The sequence below is a fragment of the Xenopus tropicalis genome, chromosome 1 (assembly GCF_000004195.4).
Source record: "Xenopus tropicalis strain Nigerian chromosome 1, UCB_Xtro_10.0, whole genome shotgun sequence".
Classification (NCBI taxonomy): domain Eukaryota; kingdom Metazoa; phylum Chordata; class Amphibia; order Anura; family Pipidae; genus Xenopus; species Xenopus tropicalis.
Window position 1 is genome coordinate 122,416,765 of NC_030677.2, and position 22,307 is coordinate 122,439,071.

Consider the following 22,307-nt stretch of genomic DNA (forward strand, 5'->3'; position numbering starts at 1 on the left):
TGTACAACAAGACAGCTGTACTTCTTGTTGCAGAGCTTGATAGGCAGCCTGTCAGGTGGGACACTGTGGGGGGAGGCACTAAACAACATAAATTGTATGGGTGGTAATATGCCTCAGTCACAGTTTCCCCACATGTGGAATAATATAGGCAAGGTGCACAATTTCCTTTCATTAAAGCACTTGTTTATAAGTTGCATGCATGCAGATATATATACCTCACATAGTTGGTTCCTGACAGAGACACCTATCCTTGAGAGCTGGATGGGCAGCGAATATGTGGGAGTGCACACACTTGATTAATATGCAGTGGGGGATCTTACCCCATCCCTTGTGACCACCTGTGCACCATCAACATTTCGGGGGACACAACCCTCCCTTCATCAGCATGGGTTGGTGCAGGTATACAGCGTTTTTCAGCTTGACGAGAATACGCTATGTGTGGCATTAGCCTAAACAATGATTATGGCTAACGCCATATGTAGTGTATTCTCAGCAAGCTGAAAAACGCTTGCTGAGAATACTCCTCACTACTGTAAAATCCTCTTACTTGTGCCTGAACCGTGAAGCATTGAATATGCTCCAGTGCAGGCACATGTAGCCGACATGTTTTGCCAGATGTCAGCTACATGTACCTGCACCGACTTGAATGTAAATCGCTGGTAGGATGGCATATGCGACGTTGCGATTTCCCAAAATCCCAGAAGTTTCCTCTCAAGGCAACTTCCGCAATTTCGGGAAATCGCAGCGCCGCATATGCCATCCCGCCAGCTATTTATATTCAAGCCAGTGGGATGGCATATCAGGGAGATTAGTCGCCCCCAACAAGGGAGATAAGTTACCCAAAATAAATCTGTGGGCGACAAATCTCCTTAGGGCACTGGCACTGGGAGATTAGTATGCTTTCGCACAGGTAATAATGTAAAACACTGGTGGGAACACATATGTGCTGCTTTGTTGTTCTGAAGTCACCCAAAGTTGCCTTGCATGGAAAATTCGGGCAACTTCAGAAAAACAAAGCTACATGCATGTTTTGACAAACTAGGAATATGGGAGGATGCCCACACAAGCAAACTCTATGCAATTTCATACATAGTGTACTGGCTGGAATCACCAACAATGGTAACCAATGTGCCACTGTGCATGCAAAAAAATATATTTTTAATGTTTGCTTTAAAAAAAAAAAAAAAAGCACATAAAATGCATTTTAATACTTATAATGCATTTCAACACAGACAACACTTGCCCCCTTATGGCTCTGGTGTAACATGTGGAGGCCATCAAGCTGAACTTGTCCCATAATCTAATTTTCTCATAGGGAGCAAAAGTGACTTGGAAATGCAGCAAGGTTCCTTTCTGTAGGAGTAAGGGGCTTTCCTGTTTAGCTTAGGGCAATTATTTACAGGGATCAGGAAAAGAAAGTAATTGCTTTGTTTACCTTGATAAGGGAATTTTAGGGCATAGGCCAATAAAATAATGCTAGTTGAAAAAGCCCATTAAGTTTACTGCCTACATTCATGTATACAAGCAGACTCCTTATACACATTCCATTGTGAGGCTTTTTTATTTTTTGCTATTTTTGTTGCTAATTGGTGGTCATTTATGTCAGAGACTTGCTCATGAGTTGCTCATGTAATACTAAACTTATTTTTGAATTTTGAATTACATTAGATAAAAACAAAATATTGCATTTAGCAGGCACAGTACAAAATGGTGAAATAACTTACTCAGGATGAAGAAGCTCTGCAAGAGGTTTGACAGCAGATAGCAGAATCCAGTGTACCCAAAAATGCAACGTGCTACGTAAAACAGAATATAGTCTATTTCCACAACAACTTGCTCTGCATTGTTGGGTAAACTGAAATGCTAGCTGTCATATATGTTTAGTACAGAGGTAAGAGCATGAAACAAAGATGCCTATAAAGAGTCAGCTTTTACAATTGCTATATAATTGTCATTTTAAAACATTTAGTAAATGGCCCACTTGGTCTTTCTTTTCTGAGAATTAAAAGTCTAAAGGTTATTTGCCTCATACATTCTTATAAATCACTGCGACCATAAACGGTTTATGGGAATTAATAATTCGTACATTATTTGTTAAGTGTGTACATACATTCTTATCGGTAAAGCAAACCAGAGCAATTTAAACTCACCCACACTAGTAGGAAATATATCTTCATTGTTGATTTGTACCTCAATCCAGTCCATGAGCAGATTCATATACTGTGGTGCTGGTAAGGCAGTGGGCTTCTTGTATCTGTTATCATCTTGCCACCGGTACTCATATTTTGGGCCTCCAGACATAATAGGACAGGTCCTTTCTGTACAAAAGTCACAAACAGTTCCATAAATGAGGTTAATCCTGTTGAAAAAGTCTACCACGTGTACAGCTACCCAGTCATTAAGGTCTTCTCCAGTGGGCAGCTGTACTGTAGCTTTTAGGTCGACACCTGAGGTCAAAGAAGCTTGTGCCCGCTTATGGAGTTCAAATCTTTGGGTACCAGGATCAAACTTTCGTTTAGGCCTAAAAGTCTTGTCCTTGTTAAAAACCTGCTTTAGTCCTATTGACATCTCTGTGTTATGCTTTCAGAAAGCAAACACAACAGGGGGCAAGCTGCAATCTGAAGATCTGGTCTTGGATTAGGCAAGTCAACTGTCCATTGAAAGCATGAATGGCTTCATGGTCTAAAAGAGAGAAAGTAACAAGGAAACATGACTTCATCCTTCTACAGTAAGTATAATAAAACATTTGTGAGAATTTTCTCACAAATAATATTTTAATGTACCATTTTTAAACCATCTGACTAGTACTACCACTAGCAACTAGCAGGCAGACAACAACTTTTTAGATTAGTTTTGGAGGTCATAAATAAGCTAGGCCTGGAATTTAGGCTTATTAGTTGTTAACTTTCAGAATCATTTCAGAACTTTCAGAATCATTGTCCCTCCAGTGGAGTAAACTGGTTGTTTGGATGAGATCCACAATTCAGCTGAGGTTTTGCCTAAGGGCCCCATTCAACAGCTACATTCCTGGCAACAGATGGCAATCAAAGGAAGCTGAATTCCAAAGCACCTACCAGACATTGCTGGAACCAGCAGACACATGTTTGTGTTTAGGTCATATTTGAATACACAACCAATAAATCTAATATGCAGATAAGTAAGATGGGCTTAAATAGTTACTCTAATGTAGAACAATACTACAACAGAATTTCATTGCTACCTGATGGCATTCTATCACTTTTGGTCAGGTGCCGAATATAAATGTTACTAGAAAATAAGAAACTTCCAGATTACATGACTCATGGTCACAGGATAGATAACAATGTTTTTCCATTGCCAAGATAACTTATTAAGGCAAACTAGGAAAATCAAGGTTATCATTGATTTAAACAAGAACTGAGATGTATTTGTTCAGGAGGTGTTAATGAAACCCATGAGATTGTTAGGAATGTGCACAGTCAGGAGTCTCCAACTGGGGCACTCTGAAAAGCAGGATGTTTAGTGTACACAAATATATTCTACACATATGCCTTGCTGGTAAATGCGAAGAATCTGCAGAAAAACAGTAACGGGCCTTAAGTATTTCAGACAAGAAATCAAGACAAAGTAGCAGTGTCTGTATGTGTAATAACAAAAAAAATCATTATAATCTGTGAAAAATGTTGATCCCTTAGCAGCTTTTAGAGGCTTATTAGAGTAGGTTTAGCCAAGGGGTGTAAGGTCTGCCAATTTAGTTGGTGTAGTTATAGTGAAAGAAACACCCTGTGATGGCTGGTAGGCTAATGAGGTTTACAGGACCCATATGTGCACCAACTGTTAAGAAATTTTAATATTGGTTATAAAAAAAAATCTTATTGATAAAGTTTATTAGGCCTGTAAATATTGCTGTTAGGCCCAGAAGCTTCTATTTATGCCACTGGTAACAGGCTCATACCCACAGTAAAGTGGGGTGAATTCAATAACTGTCTGTGTGCAAACAACATTCTTTCGCTGTATGCTTGACTTTATTCATAACTGTAGGCACTGCCAGTATGCTAGCATTAGCTAATCTTTTGTCTGAGAGAAAATTTGGAAAAAAGAACCTTTTTATAAATACAGTAGGTACAGTTTCTCTTAAGACTACCATACAAGGGTCAATCGAGTATGCGCTCCAATAAATCAGTCCAGGGGCTGAATTAACAGAGAATGTATGAGGGGTGATACACAGTATGGCTACCTTTCTACTGTTCCCAATGTTTGGTTATCCAATGAAAACAGAACTGCAGAAAGCACTTTCTCATCTGCTAAAGCACCACCATGTTCTGGCCAACATGGTGCATCTCTAAAAGAAATGTTCTAACTGACCACTATCCATACTCCAGTTGGGACTGGTGGGCCACCATACACATACTAAAAATGATATAATTGCTACATGCATGGATTATATGCAGAAACTTCCATCCTTGAAGCAAGGACTGCAAAACCAATGCATCTAAACAGCACTGAAAATATTCTGGGGCTAATTAATGAACATAGGTGCTAAAGTGAACAAGGTGGCTGCCAAAGCAACCAATCAGGTCTTGGCGTTTTTATTTTCAAATTTGTAATAGACTGTTTAAACCCAGTTGCTGATTAATTGGTATTGACTGCAGCACTTGTGTACTTCAGCCCTACGTTTATAAATCAGCTACCATTTCCTTAAAGAAATTACTAACATAAGCATCTGTGCACAAGTTTTTATACACAGTGCTAACATATAATGGTATGAGCTCTATATTCTATATTATTTAAGTTCTTTTCATTTTTGTACTGAGATTTATAGAGACAATTTCATTTTCAGATGTAGTATAGGTATGGACCCCTTATCCAGAATATTTGGGACCTGGGGTTTTCCCAGGGATCTTTCAGTAATTTGGATCTCCACACCTTATGTCTACTAAAAGATTATTTAAACATTAAATAACCCCAATAGGAGTGTTTTTCTTCCAATAAGGATTAATAATATCTTAGCTGGGATCAATTACAAGTACTGTTTTATCATTACAGAGAAAAGGGAAATCATTTTTAAAAATTAGAATTATTTGGTTATAATGGAGTCTATGGGGGATAACCTTCCCGTAATTCGGAACTTTCTGGATAATGGGTTTCCGGATAACTGATCCCATACCAGTACTACCATGGACACCAATTAGCTTTATATTACATGTTTTCCTTGGCTTTCATGTCAAACTACAGGTATGGGACCTGTTATCCAGAATGCTCGGGACCTTGGGTTTTCCGGATAAAGGATCTTTCCGTAATTTGGATCTCCATAACTTAACTCTGCTAAAAATCATTTAAATATTGAATAAATCCAGTAGGCTTGTTTTGCCCCCAATAAGGATTCATTGTATCTTAGTTGGGATCAAGTACAAGGTACTGTTTTATAATTACAGAGAAAAAGGAAAATAATTTTTAAAAATTAGAATTATTTGCTTATTGAGTCTATGGGAGATGGCCTTTCCGTAATTTGGAACTTTCTGGATAAGGGGTTTCTGGATAAGGGATCCCATACCTGTACTAGTTAGTACCACATTAAAAAACAGGCACTAGGCATGCAGTAGGCAAGTGCAGAGTAATCCTATGGAGCATGTGGGATACTGTAATACGGTCATTAAGTAGCCTGCTCTACCACGTCACGTCAGCTCCCTATGAAGATGCACAATACAAATCATTAATGCCTGTTTAATATTATTATTTTCTCTGGGTACAAGGTGATCAGTGAATAGTGTCAGAAAGAATGCTGAGAATGTGTATGATTATGAAAAATGAGAATATAAAAATATTCCATGACTATCTAGAAGGTACACCAACAAAGCTGAATCTTCTAATTTCTGGTTTTTACTTGCTTCTTGATGCTGCTACTTAGGTTAAGTTGATATTGCTGATGAGTGTTACAATGAAAGGTGGGCTTAGTCACATACTAGGTTAGCTGGAAAGGCTCTTTAGTCATTTTGACCAAATAGGCCAGGGCAAGTGGGCATAGTACAGATGTCTCTTTGGCTGATTATTCTTGTATGTCTGGCTGTATCAGTCAGATGCTTGTGGCTTAAAATTTGTAAGCCTATGACCCCTATAATGTGTGGGGGTTTTCACTGGCCAAACTGAGGGTGATTATCTACATTTAATAAAATTTAATAAGATTAGGTTCATTTCTTCTCAGCTACACTAATAAAACTGAATTCAGAGGATAAAAACAACTGTGGCAAAACCTTTTCTCTCAAACATACACAAACCAAGTACAGGTATAGGACCTGTTATCCAGAATGCTCGGGACCAAGGGTATTCCGGATAAGGGGTCTTTCTGTAATTTGGATCTTCATACCTTAAGTCTACTAAGAAATCAATAAAACATTAATTAAACCCAGTAGGATTATTTTACATCCAGTAAGGATTAATTATATCTTAGTTGGGATCAAATACAAAGCACTGTTTTATTTATACAGAGGAAAAGGAAATCAATTTTCAAAATCTGAATTATTTCATTAAAATGGGGTCTATGGGAGACAGGCTTTCCGTAATTCGGAGCTTTCTGGATATCGGGTTTCCGGATAAGGAATCCCATACCTGTAATAATTATTAAATAATCCAGTTCTAAAACTCTTAATTCAAACTGCTGCTTGAAATATAAGTGCTGCTCCTATTCTTCCATACACTAGGGCATTGACCATTTTGCTAAGAGGGTCTAGACCTGACAACATTCTGCTGCTATGATATAGAGTATTTCTGTTCTGTTGAGAGATAAGAGCAAACAGCATTATGGTCTAACACCTTCCCTTTGAGCCTTGGAACAAAAATAATTATACAAAGAAAATGATATGTACCTTTCCATCATATCATAAAGAAGAGCCGAGGAGTAGCTCCCAAGGGCAGCGTATATAAGTTTAAAACACACTGCCAATATTTGTACTTCCTGACTGCAGTTCTTATGTTTCATGCACTGCTTCAAGTTCACGAGTCACAGGTGAGCAATAATTTATCCCCTTTACAGTCTCTAGAAATATAGATTTTCCATGGAACCATAGAGGAATATTTATATTCATTAGGCGCTTTGACATGTTTGCACTTAAAAATCTTTTTCTTATCAGGTCCTTTGTCCTGCTCTGTGCTAAGAAATATAAACAATCACTGTGATATATGTCCCAAAGATACACATGAAGAATGCAAATATCAGCAGCTCATTATATGTTTATCCAAATATTATAAGAAAGTGATGTTATATTTCTGTCCTCTCACAGATTTATCAAAATGTGAGTTTAGAGCTTAATACATAAAAACTCACGCATGTTCTATTCATTCTTATAGGATTTTTGAAAAATGATGAGCTCTAACTTTCACCTGTTGATACGTACGTTTCTAAAAATCCTCTAGGAATGAATAGAACATGGGTGAGTTTTTATGCATTAAGCTCTAAACTCACATCTGCCTCTTATTGTCAGAAATAACAAATCAAAACTTTGTGGTTAGCTTGTCTCAGTTTTCCTGTGTAAAAGGAAGCAGCTATCCATTTTTATAGATCTCTTCAAATGTACCTGAATCAAGCCCAAAAGATAAAAGAGGCTGCTTTCTGGCTCATTTCAGCTGTCAGAGGAAAGTATCTTGCATTCATGCTGTGCGTAGTGCCAGGGTTTGATCAGTTACCTCCACAAATTCTCATTCTCTAATTCTTTGATACGTGTCAGCCTTGTATGCAGGGAGTCAAGTATGTGCACAAGTCCAGTATTAGCTGTGTCACTTGTTTTGATGTCTTAGTCTTCTTACCAACTTTTTTTATTGCTCTTCAGTATTGAACAGTTTTTGCAACTGTCTTTTCTACCTCTCTCCATCTTTTAAATGGGGGTCACTGACTACAGAAGTCAAGAAATTTTTCTGTAAGTCTACAATTTTATTGTTATTGTTACTTCTTTAAACATGACGGTAACATTTGACATGATTTTTTTTGGTGCGTAGTTATGCAAAAGCCTTCAGATGCAACAGCATCTACTCCAGCCTTAATTATATGTTTCATTAATGTGATACCATCTTTCCATATCAAATTTCAAACCAGATGAAAAGAGACAAAAATGGGGAGAGGTGTGAAGACATCCAACCTATTAGGGCTCTGGCACACGAGGCAACTTGCACAATCTCACTAAAATCGTGCCGCCGCGTGTGCCATCCCACCGGCGACTTACACTTTTGCAGGTGATGGCAACTAGGGAAGATTAGTCGCCTGAGACACGGGAGATTTGTCGCGGGCGACTAATCTCCCCGTGTGCCAGAGCCCTTACATGACAGTTCATCCATGGAGTAGCTCTGTTTGTGGTATATAAAAGCAGTAGAGGATTGTACCGTGGCAATATAAAAGGTTTTCTTTGATCTACATGATATGAAGCATTCTTTTAAAAAGGGAAATATGATTGTTCCTACAAAGAGGTGAATTTACATCTATTACAAAATTATATTTTATATTGGAATTTCTCCAAATTATTACGGCAGCTTTCAAAACTGAATAATCAATGTTCTGGGGATTGCCAGATTCCTGTAAAAATGGGTTATACTATAGTCACAGAGTGCAGTTTTAATCCTTTATGCAAAAAATATGAAGATGGGAACTTGCACCACGATACCTTGATACATGCAGAAGAACCCATTTATTAGTGCATGTGTCAAAAGAAAAATTCCAATCATTCAAATGCTAATCATAAATGTACACCTCCCTAGCTCTTCTTGTAACCTATGAGGGATACTACAAAACTATTCCAGCATAGGTACTACCCTGTAAAAAGTATAAAGTACAATTGGAATTAATTCTTTAACAGCCACTTTTTTCACAGTCCTTTTATGAAATGATTTTTTACTTTTTGTGTTTAAATAGATAACTGATCAAAGCCAGCAGCCCAGACAGCTCCATTCAATATATTCTTACAATTTAACTTAAAGCAGTTCAGTAAGTAGATCTTTTAAAGATATATGACCTACATTTGAACAGTGTTATGCTCATGTGCACATCTGGTACTCCATAAGAAATATAGGCCTTTTGCTGCAATAAAACATATTCCAAAAGTACAGGCTTTCATCCTTTCAAGAAACTCAGCTGGGCTCTTGACCCGTCCCTATAATTATAATCAAAAAGCAGACTAAAGGCTTGTGGTTTACTGAAATTCTAAGCTAGTCCATTATTAGGAATAAAAACATAGTGGGAAAACATATTGGAAACATATATTCTTTCACAAACAGCAAAAGAATTCTGGCTTAGAAGTACAGTCTGTGCCCCCATGTATAACATGTCACTATGGCCCCCATGCATTCCATAACACTGTGGCCCCAAACAGTTTACGGCACACTGGGCTCCCAAAGGTTTCATAATATACTGTGGCCGCCAAGTATTTCATGACAAACACATTTACAGCTCCCAGACCCAAACTATACACACACTTTAACCTTAGAAATCACTAGGCCTCTTGTTTACATGAAGTTACAGTCTAATCTCTCAAAATTGTGGCGTGTACTCTGGAGAAGGCACACAAACACAAGGAAGTGTGCTAATGCAGTGGCCCCCCATGGGCATGGGCGTCACCTCAAATGGCAATATAGCCCAAAGGTTGTGCATCACTGTGCTATAAGGCAACATGCCCTCAAACAGTCCCTGTTTTTGAACAAACAGTCCCATGTACTGAAAAGAGACATAAGGGGCCACTTGATGTACTCTCGGGTACAAGTGCTAAAGCACCAAATGCCAAAAATGCCCTCCCCTTAGTACTCGTTTAACAAGCACTTGACCCCCCCCCCTGCTCCCGGTAGTTGCTCTCTGCTGCTTGCAGAGCACATCATCAGGAGGTGGAGCTGGCCCTGTCATTACCATTTACCTTTGGGCAAGCAGTAAGGTTGGCACCTTTTGAATCCTTTCAAACCAGCCAGGGCAAGGGCAAGCCTGTGATGCCTTGCACTTTTCATTAATACCTTTCATTATTATAATATTGAACAGGTGGAGAGACAATTGTTATTACAAGCATACCTTCAAGGGAAACATATAACCCCTTTATGACATAAGCTCATTTAGGTGGGCTTATGTAAAAAGGTACAAAACACTCCCAAAAAATGCATTTTGGTACTCAGAGTTTTCCACAGTTGGCAGTGCACAGAATTTCTGAACTGCAAAGAGACTTACAGTGTGAAGACACTGAGCTACTAGTAGCAGCTACTTTTTCATGGCTTCTAAACGCCAGAAAATATCCTGCCATAGACAATACTGAGAATTGTCTTTGCTAAAATGCACATAGAAACAATTATCAGTAAATGATCAGCATTGTCTGTTTTAGTAGCCACAACAAGTAGCTGCTACTAGTAGCTCCATGTGTCTTCACCCTAAGGGCTCTGGTACACGAGGAGATTAGTCGCCCGCGGCAAAACTCCCTGCTCGCGGGCGACTAATCTCCCCGAGTTGCCTTCCCCCTGCCATCCCACCGGTGAACATGTAAGTTGCCGGCGGGGTGGCAGACGCAGCGGCGCAATTTCGCGCAAATCGCCGAAAAAGACTCGCGAGGCTTTTTCGGCGATTTCCCGATATTGCCCCGCCGCGTCTGCCATCCCGCCGGCGACTTACATGTTTGCCGGTGGGATGGCAGGGGGAAGGCAACTCGGGGAGATTGGCCGCGGGCGACTAATCTCCCCGTGTACCAGAGCCCTAAGGGTGAAGACACACTGGGCTACAAGTAGCAGCTACTTTTTCAAGGCTACTAAACTCCAGAAAATACCCTGCCATAGACAATACTGAGAATTGCATCTGCTAAAACACACGTAGAGACAACTATCAGTAAATGATCTGCATTGTCTAGTTCAGAAGCCACTACAAGTAGCTGCTACTAGTAGCTCAATGTGTCTTCACCCTTAGGGCAGTGGCACACAGGGAGATTAGTCGCCCGCGATAACTCTTCACTATTGCGGGCAACTAATCTCCCCGACATGCCATCCCACCGGCAAGAATGTAAATCTCTAGTGGGATGGTATACACATCGCCCCACGTTGCCTCGCAAGGAAATTTCAGGTGACTTCAGAAAACTGAAGCAATGCATATGCCATTCCACCTTAGAATCAACAACTTTACAATGAAACAAAGTGAGAGAAGGTTTCATTACACTGTGAATCAAATGGGGTGGGGAACTTGTCCCTGATAGCACAGAGATAGACTATCATGTTTTGCATTTGTAAATTCAGGTATGTCTGTGTAAAAAAAACAAAATATTTACTTAGAGAGTGCAGACAATTAGGGAGTGCTTAGGGAGTGCAGACAATGTTTATGCACCTTTTCTGCATAAGCCCAATTGAATAAGCTCATGGGACTGTATTTTCCCTTTAGAACAAACTGCACTGATTATAGGTCATAAAGTACCAAGTAACTCAAGCATGTCATGTCATGCTGTAAGTTGTCAGCACTCACCCAAAGTGTAGTCTTAAGAATCAGTGCACGTCACACAGTGGCCACATCCACCAGTTCATTCAGAAACATTTCTAACAGACAGCAAACCAGATCAATCTTCTTAGGGCTCTTACTTAGGGCAACTTACATTTTCGCCGGTGGGATGGTAGTTCGGGGAGATTAGTCGCCCGTGACAAGGGAGATTTGTCGCGGGCGACTAATCTCCCCGTGTGCCAGAGCCCTTAGGGCTGTGACACACGGGGAGATTAGTCACCCACGACAAGGAAGATTTGTCGTGCAACGACTAATCTCCCCGTGTGTCACAGCTCTTAAAAATCCTTTAATCGGACATGGGCTATGATTTAGATAGCAGCAACTTTCAGATTTATTTGGTCTTTCATCAAGCTACTGCTTTACTAGCTTGATAATAGACACAACCTTTCAGACCTACTTGGTCTATTAGAAATGTTTGCAAATGAACTGATAACATGAGGGCAAAAAATGTTCTGCAAGAATAATAGATGAGTTAAACAGGCTGTTATCCACAAGTTTTGGAAGTAACTTCTACTTATGTCAATACACAAAAAGTAGAATATTGTCTGGAGAACAAGTAATGATAGTCATTTTTCCTCCACCATTACAGTAACAATCATTTTGTATGTCTCTTGAATTCGAGTAGCTCCAGGAAAATAGTTATAAACCTTAGATTTAACAGGGTCAAGACTTGGTGAAGAGGTACCACAATTAATGGAAATGCATGTCAGTTTTAAACTGTAGGGTAGAGAATCTTTGAGCTAAGTGATGCTTAAAATAAAGTATATCGCATTCGCACATAGATGTCTTAAACTGTCTTTTGGCTTGATTTATTTCTCTTACACCTGGATCATGAAAACCATCTATCTGTACTGCTGCCCTGGAATGTCAGAGCTGCCTTAGGCTACACAGCTTTCTGTGCAAACATTGGAACTTTATACAAACACCTATAACCTTCTCTCACGATTGGTAAGAATTCAGAACATATTGAAAGGCATTTCTCAATTTCCAAAAGCAATTTAATATATAGACCCAACATAACTGAAATTTTGTTGTCTGTGCCATAAGGGGCTGATTCCTGGCCTGTGTAAAAACTACGTGAGGTAGTAGCTTTAAAATTGGGCAAGGAGTGTGTATACCTTTGTGAATGGCATTGAAATGTGCACAATTTTGCTGAAATTTTGCAATTGCATTCAGAGCCCTAATGCCTCACCTCTGGCTGGGCTTGCCTGGGTATTCATGTTTGGACTTATACAGTTATATATTTAACTAATATATACATCAGTTAGATGGGTGTTATGTTTTTCCTAAGAAACCTGTGAATTGCATTTTACATCCGCTGATAAACAAGGCTCATAGGTAAGGAAGTTCAACAGAACCACAAAGGACTTCCTGTGTCCTTTAAAAAAATATATCAGCACAGTAAATCTTGGAATGTAAAATGAAATGTTATGCTCCTTTCATCTGTTTGCCCTTTTCAGCCATCCAGGTTGCATACCAAAAGTAAGGCCCCAGGGCTATCTATGCAGGCAAATGGGGTGGAACAGGAGCACCTTAGCATGGTCTAATTATTTATACAGTGTTGAACTGTTCAACCAGTGACCTTCGGCTGCAGGTGGGTGAAATAACAAAGGGTCACAGGTCTGGGAAACATTTTTCACTCACATTATACCTACTACTGCATAGCCACTATCCATTCCCAGAGGCTATTATTCCACTACTGCACAAATTCACTGCCTGCAAAGTTTTAGGGATGAATATGTGTTGTGTTAATGATGTTTCCAACGCTCTTTTTTCCTTTTCAAGGAGGTTTCTCAGACTTAATTAGATAAGTATGCTTTTGGCAACGAGCCCAGAATACTCAACACCTGCACTTAGATACAACTGTAACTAATAAGATAAACAGGTCTCTTGGGGAAATTGAGACATGCAGCTTAAAGGAGAACTATACCCCAGGCACAAAAAGCACCCTTAACTATCACTGCCTAGACCCCCATCACCTCTCCCTTATCGCATTGTTTTTAAGTTTAAACTTTGTCCCTATCGCTAACCCCTAGCTAAAAATGCAGGGAAGCGCAGCCACGTATCTCGTCGACATCTTCTTACCGACTGAAGACTCTTCGGGTCTCACTGCCGACACCTAACCTACTTGTGCATGCGCAGCTGAAGCTGATTTCCTGCTACCTTCAACTGCACATGCAAGCAAGTTCGTATCAGCGGAGAGACCCGAAGAGTCTTCAGTCGGTAAGGTATGCGGCTTCGCTTCTCTGCACACCTTAACCCACTTTCTGCAAAGCCCTGCCCTTTTGAGGTCTATGATTCTAGACTTTCTAAATCAGGATTACCAAGAGATGTATGGTCCTGTTTTTGCAGGACAGTCCAAAATTGTGAACCTGAAAAGGGGTGAGACTCCACAGGTAAGTATAGATGTATGGGTGGATCAGGTTGTAACTGGGTGTGGTTGGAGTAGAATAGAGCATGGTCAAATGTGTTCATCCTTTGATAATATAAATGTTGGGATGTATAGTAGTACTGTACAGGTTGTGTATTCTGTGAATACTATGTTTCCAGGAGGCAGAAATTTTCTAGTTATGGTGTACCCAATAGCACATACTACTAAAAAAGAATATTTTTATTAAAATAGTTTATTTAGATGAAGCAGGGTTTTACATTTGAGCTTGTTTATGCAATATGTTTATAGAGAACTACACTGTTTGGGGGTATAGTTTTTCTTTAAAAGTGTGTTTGAGTTAGTTTTATAGAGAAAGGCAGTGGGTACTGATATCCCAGGCACATTATATACAGTAAAATGCAGTCTATAGTTACAAAACCAGCACATTATATGCAGTGAGATGCAGCAGGTTCTCATGGCAGATATTCAGGCATACCCTTGCACTATAGCACTGGCACTGATACGCAACAGTGGTTTGTTTCTCAGCCATGCAGTCTTATAAGGGATCCAATGTAACTAGCTAGAAATGAACAAAACAATGACAAAAGTGAGAAAAAAATTAAGTGCAAAAGAAAAAATAAATATATATATATATATATAAATCAATCCAAATGGTGTCCGCACTCCAAGGCTCAATATTCTGAGGGGTGCATAGCCAAAATTATGTATATACAGAAAATAATAATCATCTGTGGCCAGCACACCCTTCAATGCTTTATCAAAAATTTATTGAAAATATATTGTTAAAACCGACGTTTCGGTCCTCATTGGGACCTTGAGAAAGGTCCCAACGAGGACGAAACGTCGGTTTTAACAATATATTTTCAATAAATTTTTGATAAAGCATTGAAGGGTGTGCTGGCCACAGATTATTATTATTTTCTGTATAAAATATATATAAAAGCACAATTAGCTTTTTTTTGGAGCGAAAGAGTTAATTTAGGACTGGAGCAAGGGTGATTATATAAATATTATATAGATATTATAGATGCCAGGTGACAAAAAACTAATTTCAGCTACTGACTTTAGAACATATACAGTATATTACCTGTGGGAGTGGGATGAAATCTGCAGCAAAGGTTCAGAGTTGGTGTGGATCTTAGATAAAGTTTACAGCCTGTAGATCCTTCTTATCAGTCTTCATTTCTGCAGTGCCTTCAGTTTGTAATATCTCCCCAGCCCTGCCTGAATCTGTGCCTTGATTGGTTAATTTTAGTTAAGACCAGAATGTCTTTAAGATGCTACCTGTACACTAATTCAATGTTTTACACCCTGGCTCCCAAAGCCACTCCTGTCAAATACTTGTGTTGGACAGTAACACCTTTACTTCCAAAGTTGCCCCAAGTGTTATGGTGGGAGTGGCAGGGTGTTAGTTTTACAAGATTAAATTAGTGTCCCCTAACTAAGGCATATTGGCATTTTTCTGTTAGAACCTGGAACATGTTAGTATTACTTTTAACAGTAAAATTTCATCCTACAAACATTAATTAAAAGATGGTTACTAACGGCATGTTAAACCTTGGGTAACAAAGCTATCTCCCCAACTTAATATGGGCTCCATATTTACATAGAAGCTAATATACGTTCATGTGCATTCTCGCTCCATTGTCATTGAGGTTTGAGTTGTAGGAGGGAGAGACATGAATAGTATGAAAAGTACTGTTTTGCTTTATTTAATGGATTAATGGATATTGTATGTAGAATATATGAATAAAAGATTATCACATTTTTTTCTTTATAGTCTTGGCTAACTTCAAGTCACACAGAACAGCTGGGCTGGGACGTGGGCTTGAATTCCTAGCATAATCTGCCTCTGTTTTTCTCAGTACAATAGCCTGTCCCTGATCTGCCATCAGGACAAGACACTAGCATGGTTCTCCAGACAATGTCAGGCCATATTCTCCCAACAGCTGCTGACTGTGCCCCTATGCAAAAGTAAGAATCAGATGATTGTTGTCAAGCCCACTCCACCCACTGCTGGTAACCACCAATCTCTTGACAGCTGTCATATTATCCCTCTATAGCCTTGTGTTAACACAGCTTAGGTCTTGGGAAGACAGGCCATCAAGCACTAATTCTAAAGGAACTGCTAAGCATTCAGCCATTTCAGTTAGGGTGTTAGAATATATACACTGCAGTGAATCCTAAAAAGGTGACGTACATACTTACACCTATGTGATAAAACACTATTTATAACCAAGACTCTTACATAAAATATATTTAAAATACACAGCAATATATGCAATAAATATTGTTATTATACAATCTGTTCCCTGTGTCAGAGTTGAGTGCCTATTTAATTGCCAGAAACCCATTGTTCTCTGAACCCCTGCATTTGTCAAAAATCCAATATTACATACATACAGAGTATTTACATTTATTGTAAATAATGCAGAATGTACAATTGTATGCATTGTACAAGTGCAAAATAATGCACTTGTACAATGTCTTTTTATGTTTTATATAATGCTTCAGTTTACTTACACACAATTTTTGTGTGTTTATAATTAGTTCAAGTAAAGAAGCATCTAAGTTAAGCCTGTGTATATGAGCCATAATAATGGGAACTACAGAGGTGTATTGAGAATATATGGGACCCCAGAGAACTACACCCTAAAATTGGTACCAATGAAGAGGTTTATGCCTTCTGGCTTGCACTAATACAGATTTCCACTATTAAGACTCTGCCTTTTGTGTTCACTTATATTGCTTTTTCTTGTTTATGACTGTTGTTTCATTCTAGTAAACAGCTTAGATCTCTCTCACTGGTCTATGCAGATGTACTGAGATGCATGCACACTATAGCATTCTCACAGTCCCATCTTCATGGTATGCAGTTGTTACCTTGGAGTGGACATGCTGATCACTCTTCTTTGTTCTATATGACTACTAAATAAAGACAAAGGAGACTGAAGTGCAGGGATTTTTAACCCATGGGCTGGTCAAACGTCAAACTGGATCCTCTTGCGGATTATAGAGGGTGTTGTTGATGTCCTTTAGAACAGAGCTTTTTTACTACATTAGACAACAATAATTAAAATAACACATTTTTGGGTTGTAAAGAACAAATCTGTGTCCTCTAAGAAATCCTGCTACAATGCAAAAATACACTTATGGAATTGAGATTGGGTCTCTGCCCTGAATAATTTTTTTATATCTATATTTTTATATTCAAACATTGCAGAAGTCTTTAAGTTAATGCAAGGCAGGGTAAAAAGTGCAAAAATCAAGTGCAAACATTTGGCCGTACTGTGCTTATGAGGGGCGGACTGGGGGAGGGTATGCAGGCACCCCCTATTCTGGTACCTACTCGCCCTTTATTCATTCTCTTCTTTGGTGTCAGAAATAACAAAAGAAATAGACAAAAAATATTTTTAGCATAATCCATTTTCATTTCACTTATGCTGAAAAGGGTGTATACTGTCCCTTTAAATAGGAAGGTTAGCCAAATTCTGCTGGCAGGAAAGAAACATTATTTCTCAATATTATAACCATTCTTTAAGGATTTTTGGCACCAAAAATATCAGATGTAAGGGATTAATTTAATAACTTCTGCATTCTTACATGATAAGGAAATAGTTTTTTTTCCCTAAACCCTTTTTTCCCAAATTGTATCTATGTTTTCTATGCTTCCTGGCAAGGACTTAGTGCTGGGATGGCAGCAGTGTGGAACTCAGATGCAGAAGAACCTGTGCCAGATGGATCACCACTTTGCTCTCTCTGGCATTGCCTTTATTGTTCTGTCCACAGTGTAGTGAAGCTCCCTGATTGAGCTTGAAAGCTCAAAGCATGGGCTTTGTGTGATCATTTTATTTGCGTGTTAAAGAATAGTTTATGCTTTATGGCTGTTTTAGTATATTCCAGACATTCCAGTGATCCTTTTGTTTCCTAGAATGAAGATGAAGATCTCCTCACTAACATTCTGTTCATAGTTGTGGTCATTAGATGAAATCTGACAAGAAAGCCTTGATGTATATATCGCAGTCACCTACAGCTTAGTTTTTCAGCCTGTGCAATATTTGTACTTAGAACTTACAAGAAGGCAGTGTCTTATTGGGCAGCGTATTAAAGCAACTATAAGGAGATTTATCAAAGGTTGAGATTGATTTTTTTTTTTTACAATTCGAGTTTTGTTGTGCTAAAAAACCTTGAATTCGAGTTATGGTTCAAAAACTCGAATGTCTGATATCTATTAAGTGCAACTCAAAACTCAAATGTAAAAGCTTGTGAGTTTCTATAGACGTCAATGGGAGTTGTCCTAGGGAAAGTCAAGTTTTCGAGTTTATTCGAGATTGAATTTTTTTCAATCATACGAGTTTAAGCAAATAATAAATAAATAAGCGAGCATTTGTTATGCGAGTTTATTCGATTTAGATAAACAAACTCGAATTCACAAATGTAAAAATAGATAAATAAGCCCTTAACTATTTGCATATTAACAAATCAATGTAAAATAGGTTTTTTAGGAATTCAAAGAAGGTGTATTTTTCCCAATTTCCTATATTGTACCTGAAAAATTATGAAAAATCTAATTTAAAAACAGTAGACATACTATACAGACTTTTTATGAGAGAGTCTGTGGAGGGAACATTTTCCTGAGGACTAAAGTCCTAAAAAAAAAGTAGCGCAAACTTTAAATGGCACCTATTATACTAAAGTTGTTTCCCCCCGGTGGTGCAGTCTAGTAGAGCCCACACTCTGGTTGAAGGTAGTGGAATAGTATTCTGTAAAGAAACCCCAACAACTACATCACCCACACTAGGAGAGAGCACACACATAAGACATAAGATCAGCCAGTGCATCCTCTGATCCTACTTCCCATGCATGCACATAATTAGAAGATTCATTATGCACATTACTCGTACCTCAATATGGCTGCTTGCACTGGGAGTTTCCTCTTAATGTGGGTGATGTAGCTCTTGCCAGGGGAGTTTTCTTCACAATATAAATTTTGGAGCGTTTTAACTATGGTGGATATACCTTTCATCTCAGAATATTGTAATTTGATTTTTAAATTGCATCCAATTTCCCATAGTAGCAGAATACACAAGTTGTTATTTCTAAGTGCCCGATTAAAAGTTCAGTGCGCCCTAACCAGTGTGTCTGGAACCAGTTCCACAAGGGATGAGCTGGGAGACTGCTTGCCTTTTCTCATGCACTGAACCCTCCTGCAGTGGGTGCATCATCCCCTAGGGCCGAAACTAGGGTAATGCAGAAGGAAATGGTATGTGCCGACAATTCCCTTACATGTTTATCCTAGACACATACCTCTTCTGCCTACCCCTAGTAGTGATGTGTGGGTTGACAGTTTTTGGACCCACGCCTGATCCTAAGCCAGCCCGGAAACGCACCTTTATTTATAGATCTCCACCTGGCCCACCCACCTGTGATGTCATGAAGGAGGCAGGGCAGGTGCGGGTCTATAAATAGTGTAAGGTCGCAGGCGGGGAGGGTGGAATCGCGAGCTCAGCCCGAACCCCTTGGCGACCTACAAATACTGTGCAAGTGTCGGCCTGCACATCACTAACCCCTAGTTCTGGCCCTTCCTCTGATAATGAAATGCTCAAAGGTTGGATCTTAGGGAGGGGTTTGTTTGTTCAAAGGCAGATAAGATGTTCTAAATAAATTGCCTTTTTTATAATGGAAGAGGGGGAGGATGTTCAATTAAAAAAAAAAACAATTTCAATAAGTGCTTTGTAATGGCAAAAAATATGAAAATATATCTATTTTTCATTAAATTAGTCAGAATGCATTTTCAAAGTTCTATTTATTGTACTCTTTTTGGGCAAAAGTTTTGTAAATTATCATAACTTAAAAATTGAATGTTTTAATATTTAGCCATCTGCATTATACTAACAGTTATTATTCAAATGAGCTCCCAGTTAATCATGGCATTACTAGTAAACCATCTAAAGATGCTGGCATTTCTAAGTAGTGGTCTGGCCAAGAGTTTTTTGGAAAGCGTGTTTCCTTTATACCGGTATATATTCTACATCTTGTTTAATGTTTGTAAATATAAATTGTTATGTCTTGTATGTGTGTCCCTTTACTCTGAAAAGCACTGTGGGAATCTATGGCACTATATAAATAATAACAATAATATCTATGGGATTTGGTGACAGACAGAGAGGGTTGATCTGTTTTCCTTATTCTCACATAGGTACAGCAGGAGCACCACTTACAATAGTAAGAACATGAGTGTATGTTTATTCCTGACAAATATTTGCAAGGGTTACCAAGATTTTACGTATTTTAAAGAGTCTTTGTACTTTTGGCCTTGCCCACTTAACTCTTATCTGCACAGTGCTAGTAGCCAACATGAACAGTGGCCATGTTCACTAATTACCAGCATGTCTGGAGTTTAAACAGGCAGCAGCAGTCTAAGACATATATTTATAAAAAAAAAAAAAAACCTGCGAATTCCAGGTTCCCACTCAACATGTTCCTACAAAGCTACATTTTCAGTAGCCATTTAATAATGGTTCAGGTTTCGCATAGTTGCTGGATGAATGTGCTAAAAAATAAAAACTGCATGTGTTGGAAACTGAATGTTATGGATTGTGTTTTTACAAATGCTCGAGGCTAAGGCAGAGATATATTCCAGCACAGGCTGAAATACAGAATTCACTTTCGTTTTACAGTTCCATGTACTGACTTTATTAGGAGGATATAAATGAAGAAGGCTCATTTATTCGCATAGCTGATCAACTGTACAAGTGTAGTTGCTGGTAGCAACCAATCATCAATTAACAATGAAGAGTTTACTTTAGGCTAATACCACACGTAATGTATGGAGCGTATTTTCGGCAAGCTGAAAAACGCTTGCCGAGAATACGCTCCACCTGTGCCTGCACCTGAATGAATGAAATACGCTTGGGTGCAGGCACATGGAGCCGATATCCACCGAAAATATGAAGTTTGGCAGATATCGGCTACATGTTCCTGTACCCGAGTGTATTCCATTCATTCGGGTGCAGGGACAAGGTAGGCTGAATTTACAGTAGCGGGGCGTATCCTTGGCAAGCGTTTTTTGGCTTGCCAAGAATACGCCCGTGTGGCATTAGCCTTAAGTTAGATAATAAAGGCAGAGATCTGAGTGGAGACTACGGCTAATGCCACACGGAACGTATTCTCAGCAAGCCGAAAAAGCTTGCCGAGGATACACTCCAATGCTTGAAAATCCTCTTACCTGTAATTTACTTAGTAGTTTACTTTATCCTGTCAAAAACAATTTACCATGTGAAGCTTTTCCTGGGGGGGGGGGGGGGGGGGCATGTTTGGTGTATCCAGAGAGGCAAAAGGATGTGGTTAAGCATTTGCCAGTCAGGGTTTATTGGGTACTGGTTGGGTGCAGGTCTGCAAAAACAGATCGAAGAAGGTCTCTAATTTGTGAGCAATTTGCAAACATTATGGGGCAATCTCCTTTTACAAGCATGAAGAATGAGGTTTCCCTGTAATGTTTGTTTCATGAAAAACCAAACTTATTTTGGGGTTTATGGGATTCATATCAGGGGAAACTTAAGCACTGTTAAAATTAAGCTAACAGTGGGAAAGTTCATTTTATATATCCGGCAGTGAGTTTCACACACTAGTAATTAAATGGAACTTATTAATGGATACATAAACTTATGCCACTGCCACCATTTCTTATAAGTTTATCTGCTGTATGAAAGTTTTTATGACATCCAGTGTTGACATAGAAAAATTCCTACAGGTGTAAAAATATATGTAGCTTTTAAGCAGTGGTTCACCTTTAAAGGACATGTAATCCACATACACAAAAATTTAATCAGAGAACAGCCTCTTTGGCATCTTTCAATACCTGCCACACGGGTTGTCCAGAGGTTAACAGTAAGCCTGCAACATCTATAATCACTTCCTTCTCTCCTCCTTCTCCTCCTGCAACCCACTCAGCCCCCTCCCTCAGGAATTTGCTTTGACTTCTGGCTTTTGGGCATGCTCAGCTGTTCTAAGCTCAGATTACTTAACACGTCCTCCAGTCAAGCAGCCAATGAAGTGATGGCATTGCTGGTTCCCATAGAAACTCAGCTCTAGCTGTCAGCTTCAATTTTTTTCTCCTAACCTCCTCTCCTGAGTTTAGCTCAAACAAAGCAGAACTTTTATCAAAGACAGTTGTGTCTGTGTGAGGCTGCATACTTGATAAAATGTACACTGAATAAGGGTTTATGCATGTAAGTTGTTTGCATATTTAAATGTATCTGATTATGTATCAGAGGAAAAATGGCCACCAGGTGAAAGCTGCTATTTACTTTAGGAAAATATGATGGTGCTGGCAAGAGGAGGGGCTATATGCAGTACAAATGATGCAGTTAACGTTTAGCATGTCAATTGATCTTGGTTTTTTATTTGCCTTCCTTTTATGACTCTTTATAGCTCTTGAATAGG

At 38.9% G+C, this 22,307-nt stretch overlaps 1 protein-coding gene across 2 annotated transcripts in view; it reads right to left on the reverse strand.

The window, feature by feature from the left end:
• mob3b (MOB kinase activator 3B) overlaps positions 1 to 22,307 on the reverse strand; it is a 59,883-nt gene that overhangs the window by 35,865 nt on the left and 1,711 nt on the right. For both annotated transcript variants that reach the window (XM_012962535.3, NM_001016616.2), the window contains 1 exon segment: positions 2,151 to 2,682. In XM_012962535.3, coding sequence (XP_012817989.1) covers positions 2,151 to 2,568 — 418 coding nt within the window. In that variant the 5' untranslated portion in view covers positions 2,569 to 2,682.